Consider the following 19,197-nt stretch of genomic DNA (forward strand, 5'->3'; position numbering starts at 1 on the left):
CAGGTGGAAAGAGATCCCGGCTGATAAATTCCTGATAAATTCCATTGTTCTCACTCAATATGGCCGCCACATACACTGAACAAAAATATAAACGCAACATGTAAAATGAGCTGAAATAAAAAATCCCATGACTGCGCCATGCCCAGTCATGTGAAATCCATTGATAAGGGTTTAATTTATTTATTTAAATTGACTGATTTCCTTATATGAACTGTAACTCAGCAAAATCGTTGAAATTGTTGCATGTTGCGTTGATCTTTTTGTTAAGTATAGCTATCCCCCTACCGTAGGATCTGAAAGAACCTTTTTTTAACTGCTCTTCCCGACTTCAGTCTCATTGAGTGATAAATGTTTGTAACTACTCTTGATAAAATCTGTCAGCTGAGATTTTTGGTATTATATACATTTATGGGAGGAGTGGTAATTCTGCACTCTTCCAGCCAAGATAGCTCAGGGCTGACCGTGTCTCTAGATTCCAGGCTAGGAAGTGCTTATGTTCACTCAAGTATAACCATAACTCAAAGAGGCAGCTGGTGTTGCTGTTGTTTAGCTGTGCGTGTTTTTGCCTCTACATGCATGCATAATGTAGCAAGACTTGTATTTTACAGCAGCATGAACACTGAGAGAAATGTTAAAAGGACAATCCGCAATCACTTCAGCATCACAGGAGACAAGTTATCTAATGAGTGTTCTTTTTCCTGATCAATTCACTGTAATTTGTGGGAGGTTTTTACCCATGACTAATTATGCAAACGTACTTGAAATAATTTTTTTTTACGAAAGTTACTACGGTAATACAAACCTGCCAAGAAGCTCTTTCATGAACTGGTCTTTCCCAATGTAGGTTGTAGAACACTGGATCTGATTGGCTATTTGTCCCATATGAATATTGCAATGATCCATGATTGAGCTCAGCTTGTTCTCCGACAGCGTCAGCTCTGGACTCTTTTCGAACTGGCTGTCGTTTTTCTTCTTGTCCTTCTTTTTGTCTGATTTCATCTGTTTGCCTCCTAGCACAGATCCAATCTTCAGCTCTTTTTTCTCATCTTTCTCTTTTGGGGAGGTGGTGTCTGATTTCTTTCCATTCAAGGCTGGCAGCTTGCTTTTACGCAGGCCGAACCAGTTGGCCAAAGACGGGCCGGTCTTCTGCTTGGTCTCCGATGCTATTACCTTCTCTTGACCCTGACCTTTCTGGATATTCTCCTCAATCCCCATCATGACCTTCTCCTCGATGGTGCAGACTGTGGGGCTCACTGGTTGCTCTCCCTTATCGATCGCCCCTTGGGAACAGCCTGCCTGGACTTTGACGCTCTTCACAAGGTCTAGTTTGCCGAGGCTGAGCACTTTCCCAGCCTTTGTTGTGGCCTCCGGGCTATAGACAGGAGAGGCCGGCGACTCAAACTGAGGATGAGATGCGACCTTGGGATTTCGGGAGTTCTTCAAGCTGATCCGGTTGGCGAGGGGCAAGCTACGCACTTCTTTCTGATGTGGAGGCGTGACGCTCTCCCCCTTTGCAGTGCTCCGTGGCCCTTCACCAGTGGAGCCCGATTTGGAGGCTCTCTCCGGAAGGCCCTGGTGGCTGTTAGAGCCTGTCATACCTCCGTAGTGGCTCAGCCTGTTGCTGGGGCAACGGACCGGACTTTCCCCAGATCCGCTACTGGGTTTAATCTGTAAGCCCTCTACAAACGAGCTCTGCCTTGTTAACGAGTTCCCCCTCTCTCCAGAGTTGGTGATGATCTGGGTTCGAATCTTCACATGTCCGTCCAACACGCTGATGTTGGGTTTTTCCATGTAGTGGGTGCTGAAACTCTGGCTGCGAGCTTTCGCCCCGTTCATCCCCAGGACAGGCTTTAGGTGAGGTTTGGTCGTGACAGATATGGACCTCTTGAACAGTCTACGGTCACATTCAGGCTTGTCACCAACCCCCTGCTCTGCCAACTCAGAGGTGTGTGCCTCCTCTTCTTGAAGGATGCACTGGACCTCACCCTTAGTCTCCATGATGGAAGTCATAGCTAATGAATCAACATACACTGCCTGAAAACTGTCACATGCGAAACCATTTGAAGTCACAGTATCTTTGGAGACCAAGTTGATGTGTTCTTTCTCTTGCTTTCCTGGTATTGTGGTGAAGCCTTTCTGCAGTGAGGGGGGCGATTTCACAAAAGCTTTGAAGCCCATAGGAATGCGTGTCTTTGACGCTTTTTCAGTGAAATGTTGAGTGCTAGTTCCAGAGACGGGTGGATTTGCCACTGCCTGGGGAGGTTGAGTCATACTACTGTGAGGTTCTGTTGGACACTGAGGGTGGCCCTGCAGAGTTTCAGGAAAACTAATAGAGGTCTTATACAACATAGGATGCCTATTGTCATTGGTACCTTTCTGACTTGTAAATGTGCTTTGAAGCGAAGAGCCACGTTGAGAGTTGTATGAGGGAGGAGGGACATTCTTTGAGATTTTAGGTGCATTTTCAGGGTGATCAGGCACATGCCCTGAGGCTGAGGAGGGGAGGTAGAGTTTTGTGGGGACCCATTTCGATGTGCCTTTAGAGGGGGTCTTATTTGAAGCAGGGTGCTGCTGGCTCAATTTGTCCAACAGTTTCTGAGGTGCAATTGCGGTACCGTAGCCTGCATCCAGGTCTATGGTATCTTGGCCCTTGTATGGGGGTGGTGGTAATGAATGTTGCATATTTGGTACAGGTGGGGGGTGGTAACACGGGGGTGGCCCCCTCACAGTTGTAGGCATGGATTTTTGAGCCCCTGGTTTAAGTGCTTGAGGTGACCCATCATAGTTTGGTCTTATAAGTAAGGAGGTGGTGCGGCCAGGGGGCGGGGGAGGAGATGGGGACCTGAGTTCAGTTTTGCTGCTGGCTTCACAGTGTCTGTCTCTGGTAGGCTGTTCCCTGTAGTCCACGTGGTCCAAATGCCTTCTTGGGAGGTGTGGGGAGACGGTTGGAACACTAGATGAGGAGCCCTTTGTCCAGTCATTCCTGCCAGGAAGCTTGTTGTTCACTGCCTTGGGGCTTGTAGTGCACCCTGGAGCTTTGATGAACCTGGACATCTTGACCGGAGGAGAAGAAGGGGACTTTGACTCCTGAGCTGTGAATCCGGAGGTTGGTCCACTGTTGCTTGTTTCTGTGGTGGAGCCCTTAGAAACCTTCAGTGGAGATCCTTTCCCCCGGCTACTGGGGATCTTTGAGCTGATGGCCTTGGGGCTGGTGGAAGCATTGTTCATGGGAGGGACAGAGTGGCCGCGATTGGAAGGCGGCTTTATCAATTTTCGCAGTGGCGTGACGTGCGTTTGCAGCCTCTCTGGGCTTCCCTCCCTGCTATTGCTGCCGTTGTTGCCTACCTTATGACGAATGGGCCTATCATGAGGCGACAGTGCTGCATACTCAGCAACCCCGTTCTCCTTCCTCCCAATAATCTCTTTCTGAGCCCCAGCACCAACAGAGGACTGCTGAGCACTGAGATCAATGGGCTGTCCGTCAGCATCGAATATGGCCATGATACTATCCTCAGACTGGGTTTTAGCCCCCTTGTGTTCTTTGATTGGGCTGAAGGGCCTGGGCCTTCCATCAGCAGACTGAGTTCGGCCAGGTTCCCTCCTCAACCACTGTACGGGAAGCAGCTTGTCAGCATCTCTTGAGAGCCTCTTGATGTCCTTCTGCAGTTGCTCAGCTGTCCGGCTAACAGGCAGCCGGTGGTCACTGACCTCAGAGTGCAGATCCTCAGGGTCGGTGTCTGAGAGGTGGAGGGGGCATTCAGCCTCTGTGGGGCTGATGTCAAAGTGCAACAGGGAGGGGTTTAGAACAGCCGAGGTCCGCCCCCCGGAGAGGAAACTGTTGATGAAGCTTTTGAGTTTTTCTGGCCGCTCCTTGGAATTATAGCCGGGCGGGTGCTTCATACCCATGCTGCAGTTACTATCCCCTACTATGCCACTGTCCTTCAGCCCGTCCCAGCTACACACACTGTCCGAGACGCTGTGCGACAGCTTCCTGAAGTACATCCAGCCTCCGTCCTTACTGGGGACGCTGTCTCGTCTGCAGTATGCCGAATGTAGCGACTCATCGTCCGCATCATCAGAGTCGTACACAAACCTTTTGCCCCCCACCCCTGAGACAGTGGTCCTTCCCACACAAGTGGCCTTGGAGATTCCCTTGCTCCCACTCTTAATCCCCAGAGAGTAGATACCCTCATTAGAGTTCATGCAGTCCTTGTCGCCTGACTTGGAGACCCAGGAGGATGAGGAGCCTTTTGGTTTTCTCCTCTGGAGCTTCCGCAGACCTTCTAGGATATGGCTCTCTTTCCTCCTCGTGGGGAGCTGCTCCTCCAGGGGGGCGCAGATGTTCCCGGGGGCCGAGGAACCCAGGCTCAACCTCTGATCCCATGTCAGAGAGGACTGCAGGAGAAATACAGAAAGACAGAGGTTATTACAAAACTCAGAGAGGACAGTGGGAGATTGAGAGACAGACACACAGACACGTCATTTGAAAATTCAGGTAATTGAGCTGTGCAACAGCAAGCCGAGCATGAATATAAGGGTGGTCAAGCAGCTTTAGTACTTCTCAGAGGATTTGTGACCATGGCCCACTCTCATTCTCTACAACAGAGTTGGTTGTGGAGTCATATCATTACTTTGTTAAGCTGTTACTCAGTCTGCAATTTGTTTTACTCCCTTTCAAATGGTCTAATGGAGATACTAAGTACTTTGGGTTATGGCTCAAGCTAAATATTTAATGCATTGATAAAAAAAAACACTAAAACGATGAAATAACACATATGGAATCCTGTAGTAACCAAAAAAGTGTTAAGCAAAATATATTTTATATTTGAGATTCTTCAAAGCATCCACCCTTTTCCTCGATGAAAGCTTTGCACCAGCTTCATGAGGTAGTCACCTGGAATGCATTTCAATTAACAGGTGTGTCTATTTAAAAAGTTAATTTGTGGAATTTCTTTCTGTCACGGTTTGGGATGAGTCGGACTGCAGAGTGAAGGAAAAGCAGCCAATAAGTGCTCAGCATATGTGGGAACTCCTTCAAGACTATTAAAAATGCATTCCAGGTGAAGCTGGTGGAGAGAATGCCAAGAGTGTGCAAAGCTGTCATAAAGGCAAAGGGTGGCTACTTTCTAGAATCTAAAATCAAAAATATATTTTGATTTGTTTAACACTTTTTTGGTTACTACATGATTCCATGTGTTATTTCATAGTTTTGATGTCTTCACTATGTAGAAAATAGTAAAAATAAAGAAAACCCTTGTATGAGTAGGTGATCTAAAACCTTTGACCGGTAGTGTTCAGCTATGTGTTACTTAAAACATTTTTTAAGCTGATTGAAACCCCACATTGATAAAGTTCATAAGTGAGAGAGACAGAGAAAGAAAAATAGAGACAGAGACCGACACACACAGAGAGACAGAGTGAGGAGAGGTTGGTCTGGTCATCGTACCATTTTCCCACAGGAGCGTCCGTCGTTCCAGGTATAGGAGCCACTGGAGTATTCACTGCAGGCGCTAGACAGGGACAGCTCACTGCTGCTACAGCTGCTGCGTGGGTAGACTGGCGCTTGCACAGTCAGACTCAGCTGGCTCAGACACTTGGCCACAGGAAGTCCCGCCTTTCCGTTCAGTTGGACATCCTGCAGGACGGATTCCAAAGACACCATTAGTCATGATTTAGTGCCACATACATTCATGAGTCTGGATAAAGGGGATTAAGGTAGAGAATGTAGAGACAATTATGAGAGATGATGGAAAATGCTACAAAAACACTCTGATTAACAAGCCATATTTCAGCTTTTCAGTCTAGAAGCTATAGAGTTGGGTTTGGACCCGTACAGCGTGTTATATTGTATTTTAACTGAAAGGCTTTCCCCATCACGCTCCAGTGTTTGTGTCTTGAGTGGCTTCAAATCTAGTCTGGGACACAGACACAGGGCTGATGCCAGGGTAGGAGCATGGTTTGGGTTAGGAGCTAGGGGTGACAGCTGATGGGCTCCGGTGAAAGCTTATTACCCAGGGAGATAAGGGAACAGCTGGAGGACAGGTGGCAGGGGTGAACGGGGGTGAGCGGGTTGGCGAGTGTCTCAGAGAGCTTCACAGGATCATATGAGATGGTAATGATGTCAGAAGGTAAGAATATGGCCGGGAATCTATGACTATGCAATATTGAATCACTGGTGCATTTTACAAGACTATCCAAACACACACCGCTTTTTCCTTTGTACATTAAAAAACGGTCTATTTTGCATACCTGTTGACTGTTTTAAGTTAGACTACCAGTGGCTGATATTTTTTGTGTGAGACATTCTGGGGTTTTCAGTATTCTTGTAAAGTGTTACGATAGCTACTGCTTCAAACTCTATAATTAGCCAGTGAGATGCAAATGATCCATCATACTTTCAGAAGCAATCTCCCCAACAGATGTTTTCTGCATCAGTCCTATTCCACAATTCTGTCCAAACAAATGTCGATTCAGAATTCTAATCAACTGTTCAGTCAGAGAGATAATAGGAAGCGAACTAATTGGCCCAGGAAATCTGTATATCACATTTTCGCGGCTTCTTTCCCCAAACTCATTATCTTGTCGCAAACACATAAATACATTATCAGATTTCAACATTATTACACTATCAATGTTTCACTTAATTTTTTGCCACATTTCTATACTATATATGAAGGTTTATCAGGGTGGGTCCTTACGGAGAAAAAGGACACAAGACCAGAGTGAATTCATTTTATGACCTTAATACATAATGTATAACATGACTAATCTACTACACTATCCCGCAGACTCCTTTTTACTGAAGACGAGCCTCAATCGATGGTCCTCTGGTAATATGACAAGGATTTATACCTTTAAGAATGTGATACTGCCAACTCGGCTTGCCGAGAACAGCAGATCAAATCCCAAAATAGTTAGATCTGGTATTTTAATCCTCCCTGATGATTTCTCTGGGCTATACGTCAGTTATGATGCCTGGACAATACATATGGGTGAGGCTGGGAGGAAAAGAACATGCCATTGGTTTGTTTTCCATCAATCGTACATGAGGTGGAGAGTCAGTGTTCCTGGATAGCAGGAAGCTTTTGCTCCTCTCCGGCTCCAGGAGGAGATCAGAGGCAGACAAATCCATGATCCGAGAGTGGAGTTTCTGAAAGGACAAGGAAGGACAAGGTCTTACTGAATGTCTCTACTACATACAGAAATATATCAACTACATAGAGGCATTTAACACATTCAACTGAACAGAATAATGTGACAAACAACTATTATATTGCATGCTATTTTGCATTTCATATTGGTGTTCTGTATCAATCAAATCTTTCCAGTAGTAGATTAATGAATATACAATAGAAAGTCTACCATCAAATATTAATAATTTTCATTCAAATCTCACAACGAAAACCCTAAAAAAAATCTCATTTGAGCAGGTCTCAAAAAGGCTTTGGTTCAGCCGTACTTTCCCAGGGCTTGAAAGTAAACCTCTTTCTCCCTCCACTGAGATCTATGCAGGGCACTCTTCAATAGTATTAGAATCAATGCCATTAATGTCATCTGTTAAGAATAATTCATGTGAATGGGAAATAATTGCATTGGGGAGCGAGGGATTCCTTCGATTTTTGTATTCATATTCAAACAGTATTTTGCGATCCATTATTTTCGTTGGTTTCCGTTCACAGGGGAAGGATACAAAACCAACTACATTTTCATATATTAATCCTCCAACCTAATTACTGCCCAGTTCCCTGTGCTCGGATCTACTTAACGGCAAACGTGCTGCAACAAAACACTCCATTTATGCCACATTCCCCTCGAAAGGCAACTTTAATACTCGTTGTGTGAGGATATTTTCTGCTGCGCTCATATCTATTTTAATTTCTCCATCTCGATAATGAAATACAATTGCCAGATTCATGTACACTGCACTAACTTTCCTTCCCGTGCTGTGTACGCCCACTCTAGATGAACATAACCGCCAGAAGAATTTCACGCTGCCGGCGTTGCAGCGATGAGATTCACCTCGTGGAACTTTTAGTGTATAGTATATTAGCTTAAATCCATCTATAGTCTTCCTTCAGTGTCCTCCACAATTAATCCCAATCATTTGAAAGTTATGAAAAGGATTATTTGCATGACATCATTAGTTGGAGATGCGGGCGATATCCCACAATGTACCTTTAACATAAATAAAGTATATCTGAATAAAAAAGACAGGGAGAGAGTATACAATATGACAGGCCTAACCTAAAATGTGTTTACTCCATTTCTTAGTACAACAATAGAAATGTAATTTCTACCTCACATCATCTCTGTTCTACTACTCAGACTACCCAGATGGCTCCTTGAGTATAAAGCTACTCCTCTACTAAATCACAGAGGACACATGTTTATTAAACAATAGTTTCACACCTCGTAAACTCCCTGCTACACAGCTGTGTCATTCAGGAAGCACTGATCTCAAACTCCTTGCCCAAGGCCAAACCATAGTATCACATTATCCATTATTTCATACAAACATCCATGTTGCCACCTGTTTAAGTGTGAGATTCCGATGCAAGATTTTGCCATTCTAAAGTTTGTATGTGCTATCTACCGTTACACTGAGTAACAGGGACAGAGCTACAGTAAGGAGGTGACCTTCTGAAAATAGCCTTTGGAATGAAGACACCGGCTCACTACTGATCCAACAAAGAAACAGAGAGACAGACAATAAGTCGAAAAGCTTGTAATAAAATCAGTCTCAGTGCTAGTGATCAACACACCGGCCGAGCCCTGGGGTCCTGGAGGCTTCAAGCTAACAAGCCTTCCTGCAAACGCAGTGTGAAAGCCATAGAGTTAGATACACTATTGCATTGTATTTATATCTATGGTGGAAACCATATTCCTGGAAGCCATATTCATTTTACTTGGGATGACAGCCCCTTGTAACCAGTTTTCTTTTTAATCTCCAAGAAAAAATGTATTCATGATGAGAGGGATAACAATCCTAGTCCTTTGTTTCATAAACCCAGCCTTGGGCATTGACAATGGCCACTTGAACATTGTGTTCAAAAACATCCATGGACTACTGTCAGAGGATCAATAGTCCCAATCTCACTGAAAGCAACTAACCAAAGCCACCGGAAAGATACCTATACTGCCTTACCAAGCAAAAAGGCAGTAACTGCTCACAGCGTGGAACTGAGAAAGATTGCTTTTATTTACCTTGGTTTCACAGTAACTTTATGCTGTTACTGCTAACATGACCCCCATTTTCTCCAAAACCCAACAGAGGCAGAATACTTGTCCACATGATTAAGCATGTGTTTAATGTAGCAAAAATTACATTAACTAATTTTCGACCAAATGAGAGGTTACTGCCTTTTTGCTTGGTAGGGCAGTATAGACCTCCCAGGTATCTACAGGTCTATTTCTTTATGAGACTCAATATGTTATGTAACATTTGTGATGACTGCTGCACTGCTGTAATACAAGTCATGCAATGTGAAGTGAGGCTTTAGTAGTAGAACACCAGCTAATACATGTATCTTCAACATATGCTGTCCCTTAGGCTAAAGAAACACTTCCAAGGACATACAAGCACATTTGTTTTGGTTGACTTGACATCGAATCTCAATGCATCGCATTCGTATCGATCAAGTTTGAAAAGCTGCAAAGGCTTGCTTGTGTGTGAGCCACCCTCTGCGAAACACAGAGAATGGATAGAAATAGTTCCAAGGTAATTGTAGATGCATTTATATGTGCAAATTAGAGCAAATTGGAACTAGTTTAAGGGAACATGGATGTAAACTGGAGATCTGAATTAAATCACATTTAGATGATCCCTTTATCTCCCTAGAGTGCCAAATTAATCCTCCCACTTGTTTTTCTTTCCGTAATCTCAGCCCCATTTAGACTGAGTTTAAGGGGACTCTATCCTGCAGACCATTTAAAAGATGATAGGCTATAATGGCAACATTCCAATGGATTAAATCATATTGATTTCCAATGGGTTTTTGTAAATGTAATTGGTTTGTATTTTGATGTGCATGTGTTTGTGTGGGTTGTTTCTTTTAACCTTGTGGGGATCTACAATCCCATTAAGTTCCCACAAGGATAGTAAAACGAGGAAAATTCTCCCTAGTGGGGACATTACCCATGTCCCAATGAGGACAAAGGTTATTTTAAGCTTAGGTTTAGAGTTAGGGTTACAATTAGGGTAAGGGTTAAGGGAAAATAGGATTCTGAATGGAAATACATTTTATGTCTCCATGAGGTTAGAAGAATAAAAACTGTGTTTGTGTGTGAAATTTCAATTGAGTTGAAATTGCTCGACCCATCGTGCAGTGTTGTATATCTGCAGCAACTGGAGAAAACATTGTTTAATTGTTTAAATTAATATACTCAATTTTGACAGTATATATTTTATTTTCATAAATGATGACCGTGTAATGCTCTCATTACATCTTGTCTTGTTCTCTAGTACTGTACAGCATATTGTTTGCTAGCAGGGACCTGGAGGGACATGGCATCAATACTCTTTCACAGCAGATAGGCTAGGTTGACTATTTTCTGGAAATTCTGAACCTTGAGGTCATCTCGGTGGAATGCTCCATATTTTATAACTTGGCCGAAGTCAATTTGGTCCAGAGTGGTCGTGATCGATGGGGATGTGGAAAAGGATTAGACGCAATGTGCTCTCTTGTTCTCCATTGTGAGTTAACTTATGAAAAATAGAAATAATGATAGAGCTGTTTAAACTGGATTAAATGGGAATGAAGTACAGTACATAAACAGCATGTTGAGCCTCGAATCAATTTGATTTAATAATTATTTTGCACAGTTCATGCGCATTTGATGCTTAATAGTTTTAAATTAGTTTGTTAGGCATAATCAAATGTTTATATAAAATATATTCCTGTTTATTGCTTACACATTTATGCAAAGACTTAAAAATGTAGAATTAAAGGTAAGTGACAGTAATTAAATGAAAAGGTTTTAAAACACATTCTGCTTATTTGTAGTTGAATATGAATATCATATTCATATCATGTACATAACTGTGAATTAACGGAGGCAAAATATACCTACTGCAGCTTGTTCTAAACCAAGTATTTTCTTGAATACTGCTTAACTTGCCATTATGACCTAAAGTTTATATGTAGATGAGAATTCTTCCCCTGTAGCTGACTCAGTCCAGGTTGTCCTTTACAGTGGACTTAACATGCCAGATGGCATCTCTCTCACCATAAAGCCCGTAATAGAAATGTAGTCCTCTCTGAAGCCATATCGCTCCTCTCCAGGGTATAGGCTGTCCACACAGGGGGATGGGAGTGGTTGAGTGTCAGGAGAAGAGAAGGGGGGCTGATGTTATCGTAGGGGTGCAGGATTACACCTCCTCAGCACAGTCATCAATGATTCAGTCAATAGTGTCACAAGGTCTCTGATGGGGAGGGGTGGGGAGAGGGAGAGGGGACATGGGGGCGGACAGCTCCCCCATCTCTGTGTCTCTTAGGGCTAACCTCACTGTACCCGACCGCGTGGAAGTGTGATCTAGCCAAGGACGGAGGCACACTGAGGGAGCTCACCTTCTCTGTTACTACCTTCCTTATCTACGTTTGATTCTGCACTCAAGGCTTGGTCTTCCCTTAGTCAGAGGATACAGGTAACGTATATTGCAGAGAATTGGCTAAGCTAAGACAAAACATGGCTCTCGTACTCCACTGAGAAATTAACCAGAATAGGAATACTGTGCAGGCAGTCCAGTTAACAACTCCAGCAAAGGCAACACTTTGAATGGAACCATAGTGCAACAGCCCATCAAAATTCAGAAGGCAAAAATGACTGAATGGTACTGCGTAGCTACTAGGTCCTGCCGGAGGGGCCTGGGAAGTTTCCACGGCAACCAGGACCTACTTTTACGGATAATTGACAACTCAATTACCACTCGCCTGTCACTTTTGATAAGGCTGTATAAGTGGAAGGAGGGAATTATTATTCGCTACTTACACACCTTACTAAACACCTGGCCGAACTGCAGCAAACAGAGCTTTGCAGCGTGTGAAATGCCACATTACATGAGGTGACAGCAGGTCAAGCATATTCCCAGTATTCCTAATCACAATTTCAATAGAGAGCAGTGATTCGTTATCAGGGAAATTCAAGATGGCCCCAGGGGCCAACAACACATTTAATTACCGACTCCCAGAACAGTAGAAATGAAATGCCAATGCGGGTGATAAAAAAACGGCCAAACACCTGCCACCCTCTGACTGAAAGGAAATATTAATATGTTCTACTGTCACTAATTACTATTTTATGGTAGGTTATGGTATAAAGGTAATTCATGCAAACCACTAACTTGCCTAGTTAAATAAAGGTTAAATAAAAAATAAAAATAAATATGAATAAAAAGAGAAGGTTACCTGCAGCCATTTTAGAGGGCAAAATATTTGGCTACTTCAAGAGAAATGATCCACAATAACTAGCAGGGGAACTGATTTCAACCCATGTTTTAATTGACTCAATCAATCAATCATATACTCTTCGTTCAGCACTTCTATTACTAGTCGTCGTTGTCACAGCCACCTTTATAGAGAAACTAATCCCAGAAATAGAAACAAGGTTTACAACCTGAAACATATCGACAAAACCACGACCACGAAAGAATCACGAGCTTTTCAATAAAATGAATGACCGTTTGAGGAATCCATGTAAAAATAGAAAAGAGCATCCTATAACGTATGATTTAGCTATCGCTTACACAAGTGTCAATTATTTTCTTGTTGTTTAATGCGCTGGCAGACATCGGTTGGACATTAAGTTGGACATAAATCTTTAAAATCTCTCCGCCTCCTTCACAATAAAATCTCACTTCCTCACCGCTGAAAGAAATGTCTTGCTACAAATCCTCATACTCCCTCGTGAAAAGCCATTTCTGTCCCAAATGGTACCCTATTTTCTAAATAGTGCACTTCTTTTGACCAGAGCGCTATGGGTTCTGGTAAAAAAAAGTAGTGCACTATATAGGGAATAGGATACCATTTGGGGCAGAGACAGAGGCTCCTGCTACACAAGCAAATAGATTTACGGTATATTGCTCTCGTCAATGTCTTGTTGATCATGTTGTATACTGAACACAAATGCTCTACTGAACAGACTGAATATGCAAACATTTACTCTTGTAGGATATAACCAGAACATACATATTGGTTTATTAAATCTAAATATGATTAAATAGTTACAAACAGATAATAAACAATTACACATTTCACTTTAACTACGCCCTGGTTTAGTTGGGACAAAAATAGTGCATCCACAGCTTGGCTCAATCTGTTGGGACGACGAAAATGCCTCCCTCCCAGCCAAAATTGCACCCTTCACTGGACAATGTGGACTGTGACTTTCAATTATCCATATGTCCATATCAGTTGCTAGCAGAGGGCGACTGACGGAGGGCATACTCTCTCCTGAACTTGAGGTAGATAAAGGATTGTCGTCAGCTCGCTTTGCAATTCTCATTTATAATCCTTTCGAATTTTGTCAACACCTGAACAAACCGTGATGGTCTATTGATCGAAACATTGCTTAAACGAGATCCATTAAAATGGTTTGTGGACTATTCAACAATACCAGTGTGCTGGAGGCTGATTTTGTCAACAATAAAAGTTATTCTTCAACTATAACTTTCTTTGTTTCTGTAGCTGGATGGGTTGACTTGCATAGTACCTGCACTCAGCTCTCCCCTGAGCACCTCTCATCCATCCTTTCTGAGCCACATGTTCTCATTAAGACCAGTAGGAGTCCATTATCCGTTTGTGCCCTCTATAGGCCTCCTGTACCCCCCATCCCCCCTGAGCTCCCTCTCACACCCCACATCTCCCTCCTTTACCCTGTGGTAGTCTGAGAGCCTCCACCCTCCACTCTGAGAGGAGGTAAGGTAACGAGAGCTGGACGGCCATAGCTGCAAATCAGATTAAGGAAAATCCATGCGGCCATTTTATAGCAGACATGGTTGTCAATATTTCTCTCTCTGTCTCTCTGCAGTGACTGGAGTAAATGATTTCTGAGTTACAGTAAGTGTGCATTCCTACCCACGGCAGAATACATACACATACGCGCGCACACACACATACCCTCCCCTCTCTCTAGCATCTATGTCTGTGTTACGTGCCACAAGGTCTGGTGCGCTAGAGGTAATTTAGTTGAGAGGTTTACCGTCCCCCGAGAGAAGCCAGGATGGATGACGCGAGTCTCGGTACTTTCTCAAATGATCTTGTCTGAGCCCCGCAGCTCCGTGGAGGCTGGATGGTTCATGAGCACATAGTTTTTTAGCAATGATGATATCACAGACCCTGGACTCAGGATCACATCGCCATCACAAAAAGATGGATGATCTAATATCGCTGCTCTTCAGAAGTTTGAAGTGAGCAAATATGCTACTGGAACAGTTGTCCTTACACCCACACTGTTGCCTTCAACAATATTGAATACAAGAAACTAATAGCAGTGAAATGCTATTTCAACTCCATCAGTCAGGCACCCCTGAGTAATGGTCAATAGTTGCTCTGTGAGGTTCTATCGTGGTTCTGGGACAATGAGGTGCTATAGTGGTTCTGGGGTAATGAAGTTCTATTGTGGTTCTGGGACAATGAGGTGCTATAGTGGTTCTGGGGTAATGAAGTTTTATCGTGGTTCTGGGACAATGAGGTGCTATAGTGGTTCTGGGGTTATGAAGTTCTATATGGTTCTGGGACAATGTGGTTCTATATTACTTCTGGGACAATTAGGTTTTTATAGTGGTTCTGGGACAATGAGGTTTTATAGTGGTTCTGGTAGAATGATGTTCTATTGTGGTTCTGGGACAATGATGTTCTATTGTGGTTCTGGGACAATGAGGTTCTACAGTGGTCCCGGGAAAATGAGGTTCTATAGTGGTTCCGGGACAATGAGGTTCTATAGTGGTTCTGGGACAATGAGGTTTTATAATGGTTCTGGGACAATAAGGTTCTATAGTATTTCTGGGACTAGATGAGTGGACAGGTCCCTACCTGCAGGAGCAGGTCTGATGCGGGTCGGACTCGCTGTTGGAAGAGGACACTCATGGTCCGGTTTTGTTGCTCCAGGTCAAACACTCTGGTCCTCAACTTCAGACACTCCTCCCTCAGATCCTGCATGGGGAAGAACAACAGAGAGAGCGTTATTACAGACAGAGGTGAGAACTTCTAGTGATGTATGACTGTCCTAATATGGACACCATAAAAGTTGATTAGTTAGCACGAGATAATGAGAAGTGTCAACAACAAAAAAAGTGAATGATAAGATTAAGTTTTGAGCTACTGTATTGCATACATGTCTAACAACATCATTGGATCTAATAATAGTATAATTCTGAGACATTTTGATAACACAGTTGCTATGGAAACCAGACTCCTACCTTTTGGGTGAGTAGTGCCTGCACAACTTGATTGGCGACCTAAAACAGAGTGAAAAAAAGAAACAAGAATTATCCAAACGTTTCATGCAAGCTGTTTAGTGACTGACCATAATATGGTGGCTGTTATGGGTGAGAAAGATGAGCGAGAAAGAAAGAAAGAAAGAGTCTCCAGTTGACCCACGACCTCAACTCTAAACTGCCCCTGCCCTGTGCATGCCGACGCTGCACTCTCTCACTTCCTTCAATTCCTCCAACGACATTTAACACACAAGTTCCTCCGACCGCTTATCAAAATGATTACAGGCTTTAGTGAACATGATGTCCCAATACATTACAGCATTGTCACCCCGTCTGCCTTCCCTTGGAGGAGTGTGTTGATTCCTAAGGGGTCCAATCATCATAAATCTGACGCAGGGTGGCAGAGAAGGCCAGTAGCGGCCCGGCGAAGCAGAACAGATTGGAGCCAGACGGGCTGCATGTCTTCATGATGTTTAATTGTCTTCTGTTGATCCTGTATTGACAGCAGTGTCAGGGCTGATATAGTGGCTTGGAGAGTAGGGGTTGTGTCCTGAATGGCACCCTATCCCTTATATACTGCACTACTTGACCCTATGGGCCCTGCTCAAAAGTAGCGCACTATACAGGGAATAGGGTGTCATTTGCGACATAGCGGGCAGTCGGAGAGAAGAAGTGGCGGGCTAAAGTACTGTTGTGCCTGGGCTTTGCCCGCAGAGTGCCTCACACCCCTACCACTCTTCCGAGTTTAGACCACAAAGCCCCATCGACTCCGACTCTGATTACAGCCCATTGATTGCTCGTTAATTCACTGTAACCACGCACTGGTTTTTTCTCAGAGGTGTCCTCTCTCCCGCTGTTGAATAAGGGGAGATGGAGTAAATATGACGAAGTGATGGAGCCCTGTGGGGGTTGATACAGAGCTGCTCCTGTAAAACTGAAGGGCACTAATTCAAAGAATATTTCATGATCTTCAAGTTACAATCTAAATTACAACAACTGATAAATAAAACAACTATTTAAGGTTTTATAGAGCATTCATAGTTCAAGTCATACTACATGAAGTGCGGCATAACAGTCCCTTACATCTGATGCATTGCCAAATGTGGCATAACTCCTTTTACCAGCCTTTCAATAGCATGACATTTGCACGTTTACTAAGTGGGAAGAAAATAAATATATTAAAAAAATATCATTTTAACAACTAACATGAGTGGCCAGCCCAAATAGCATACCAAACAACCACCCCTCTGCCCATGTAGAGATAATAATCCACAATCTTTTTATTTAAAAAATGTATCATTACTAAACAAGCCCAGCGTTCTCTACAGTTTCCAAATGCCCTGAGCCCATCGGCAGAGTTGTTAGAGCTGTGGAGATTTCCGCATCACAACATGCTCATTAGTGAGCTAGCTCTCGTCTTGAGCGACTACAGAGGGCAACACAACACCAGACCAGACAACAGAGCAGCACAGCCCTGGCTTTTTGAGGTCAGGGAAGTGGAAAAGGGATTTGGTCTGGGCCCACCCCAGGCATTAGCCTCCAAGGCTGCAGCACGGTGAGGAGTTTCATACAGTATGCTTGGAGCATTGCAAAGCAATTGCATGCCATGGTTGGACTGTTAAAAACACAGCTAAAGTATTGTTAACTCTCCTTTTATCTCTCTATCCCTTTCTCCCTCTTTCTTTATCCTTTTCTTTCATTCTCTCGCTTTCTCTGTCCCACCGTCAATCTACGTTTCCCCCCCTCCCCACCCCCCACTCCCTCTGGCACCAGAGCCCAGATCTCAGGTCATATGAGCCCCAGTAGCTGGCACCACCGTGTATTAGACCAGTCTGTCCCTTCTGGCACCCGTGGGCCTCCAGCCTTCCCTCAGGGTGACTCAGCGTGCGGTCCTAGCCGACAAGCTCATTAATTGTTGTCATCCGGCTCCCTCAGGCCACCATTTACCCAGCTTCTCCCACAACACAGTTCGCCTTCGGAACGCCAAGTACCTCTCTTCCTCCATAATCACATTTCCTTTTGGAGAGGAATTACTTTGGAATTGCATTGATGGAATTTGAGAGCATGAAAATTGTGCATTGAGAAAAATCTCAAAGGAAGTCGGTAAAGTTAGAGAAAGATACTAGAAAATAGTGCAGTAATTGTAACCTGTTTGATCAGTACTATCCGTAAGATCTTAAAGAAAGTCGCTAAAGTTAAATAGAAAAGAATACAACTCATAATAAGTCACGGAATAGGAAAGAATAGGGAAGAAATAACACTTGTTCTTGAGATGTAGGCTATCATTAGTGTGGTGAAAAATAGAATTCCCTCACTGAGGTTGAGGGCTGGGTGAATAGAGTGAGGCGTGGACTACTCACCTCATCCAGACAGTGCTCATACTGCTCCCTCTGGCTCTCATTCTCCATGACCAATGCTGAGTTTTCCTCCTGTACAGCGAAATAAAACACACTTAGTGATAACTGAAATCCACTGAGAGCTTGTCGTTAAAAGCAAGTTTGTATGCATCAGATTGGTTTATGAGTCATTTACCAAACAGTAATGAAGGAAGAGTTAAAGTAATTCAAGTAGTATATAAAGAAATACCAAGCGGTGCCTACTAGTCAATTTAAAACAATCACAGGTGGTTATAGAACAATCAACATGTAATTATCTACCCTGATTGACATACACTGAACCAAAATGTAAATGCAAAATGCAACAATTTCAAAGATTTTACTGAGTTACAGTCCACATAAGGCAATCAGTTAATTGAAAAACATTCATTAGGCCCTAATCTATGGGTTTCACGTGACTGGGAATACAGATACGCATCTGTTGGTCACAGATACCTTAAAAAGAAAGATCAGAAAACCAGTCAGTACTGTATCTGTTGTGACCACCATTTTCCTCTTGATGAGCGATAAAGCTCCTTCGCATAGAGTTGATCAGGCTGTTGATTATGGCCTGTTGAATGTTGTCCCACTCCTCTTCAATGGCTGTGCGAAGTTGCTGGGTATTGGCGGGAACTGGAACACGCTGTCGTACACGTTGATCCAGAGCATCCCAAACATGCCCAAACATGCTCAAACATGCTCAACGGGTGACATGTCTGTTGAGTATGCAGGCCATGGAAGAACTGGGACATTTTCAGTTGTACAGATCCTTGCAACATGGGGCCATGCATTATCATGCTGAAACAGGAGGTGAAGGCGGCGGATGAATGGCACGACAATGGGCCTCAGGATCTCGTCACGGTTGCTCTGTGCATTCAAATTGCCATCGATAAAATGCAATTGTCCTCGTTGTCCGTAGCTTATGCCTGACCACACCCTAACCCCACCACCACCATGGGGCACTCTGTTCACAACATTGACATCAGCAAACCGCTCGCCCACACAAGTGGTCTGCAGATGTAAAGCCGGTTGGACAAACTGCAAAATTCTCTAAAGCGAAGTTGGAGGCGGCTTATGGTAGAGAAATGAATATTCAATTCTCTGGCAACAGCTCTGGTGGACATTCCCGCAGTCAGCATGCCAATTGCACGCTCCCTCAAATCTTGAGACTTCTATGGCATTGTGTTGTGTGACAAAACTGCACATTTTAGAGTGGCCTTTTATTGTCCCAAGCACAAGGTGCACCTGTGCAATGATAATGCTGTTTAATCAGCTTCTTGATATGCCACACCTGTCAGGTGGATGGATTATCTTGGCAAAGGAGAAATGCTCACTAACAGGCATGTAAACTAATTTGTGCATTTGAGAGAAATAAGCTTTTTGTGTGTA

The 19,197-nt window shown here is 43.6% G+C and overlaps 1 protein-coding gene across 9 annotated transcripts in view; it reads right to left on the reverse strand.

The window, feature by feature from the left end:
• LOC115179728 (nck-associated protein 5-like) overlaps nucleotides 1-19,197 on the reverse strand; it is a 166,449-nt gene that overhangs the window by 27,623 nt on the left and 119,629 nt on the right. For 8 of the 9 annotated variants that reach the window (XM_029741424.1, XM_029741428.1, XM_029741422.1 and 5 more), the window contains 6 exons: nucleotides 17,794-17,862; nucleotides 15,416-15,454; nucleotides 15,030-15,149; nucleotides 7,019-7,150; nucleotides 5,447-5,635; nucleotides 803-4,395 (listed from right to left, as the gene is read on the reverse strand). In XM_029741424.1, coding sequence (XP_029597284.1) covers nucleotides 803-4,395; nucleotides 5,447-5,635; nucleotides 7,019-7,150; nucleotides 15,030-15,149; nucleotides 15,416-15,454; nucleotides 17,794-17,862 — 4,142 coding nt within the window. The remainder of the gene's footprint in view (nucleotides 1-802; nucleotides 4,396-5,446; nucleotides 5,636-7,018; nucleotides 7,151-15,029; nucleotides 15,150-15,415; nucleotides 15,455-17,793; nucleotides 17,863-19,197) is intronic. The other variant, XM_029741423.1, reaches the window with a different exon arrangement.

The sequence above is a fragment of the Salmo trutta genome, chromosome 39 (assembly GCF_901001165.1).
Source record: "Salmo trutta chromosome 39, fSalTru1.1, whole genome shotgun sequence".
In the NCBI taxonomy this organism is placed as follows: domain Eukaryota; kingdom Metazoa; phylum Chordata; class Actinopteri; order Salmoniformes; family Salmonidae; genus Salmo; species Salmo trutta.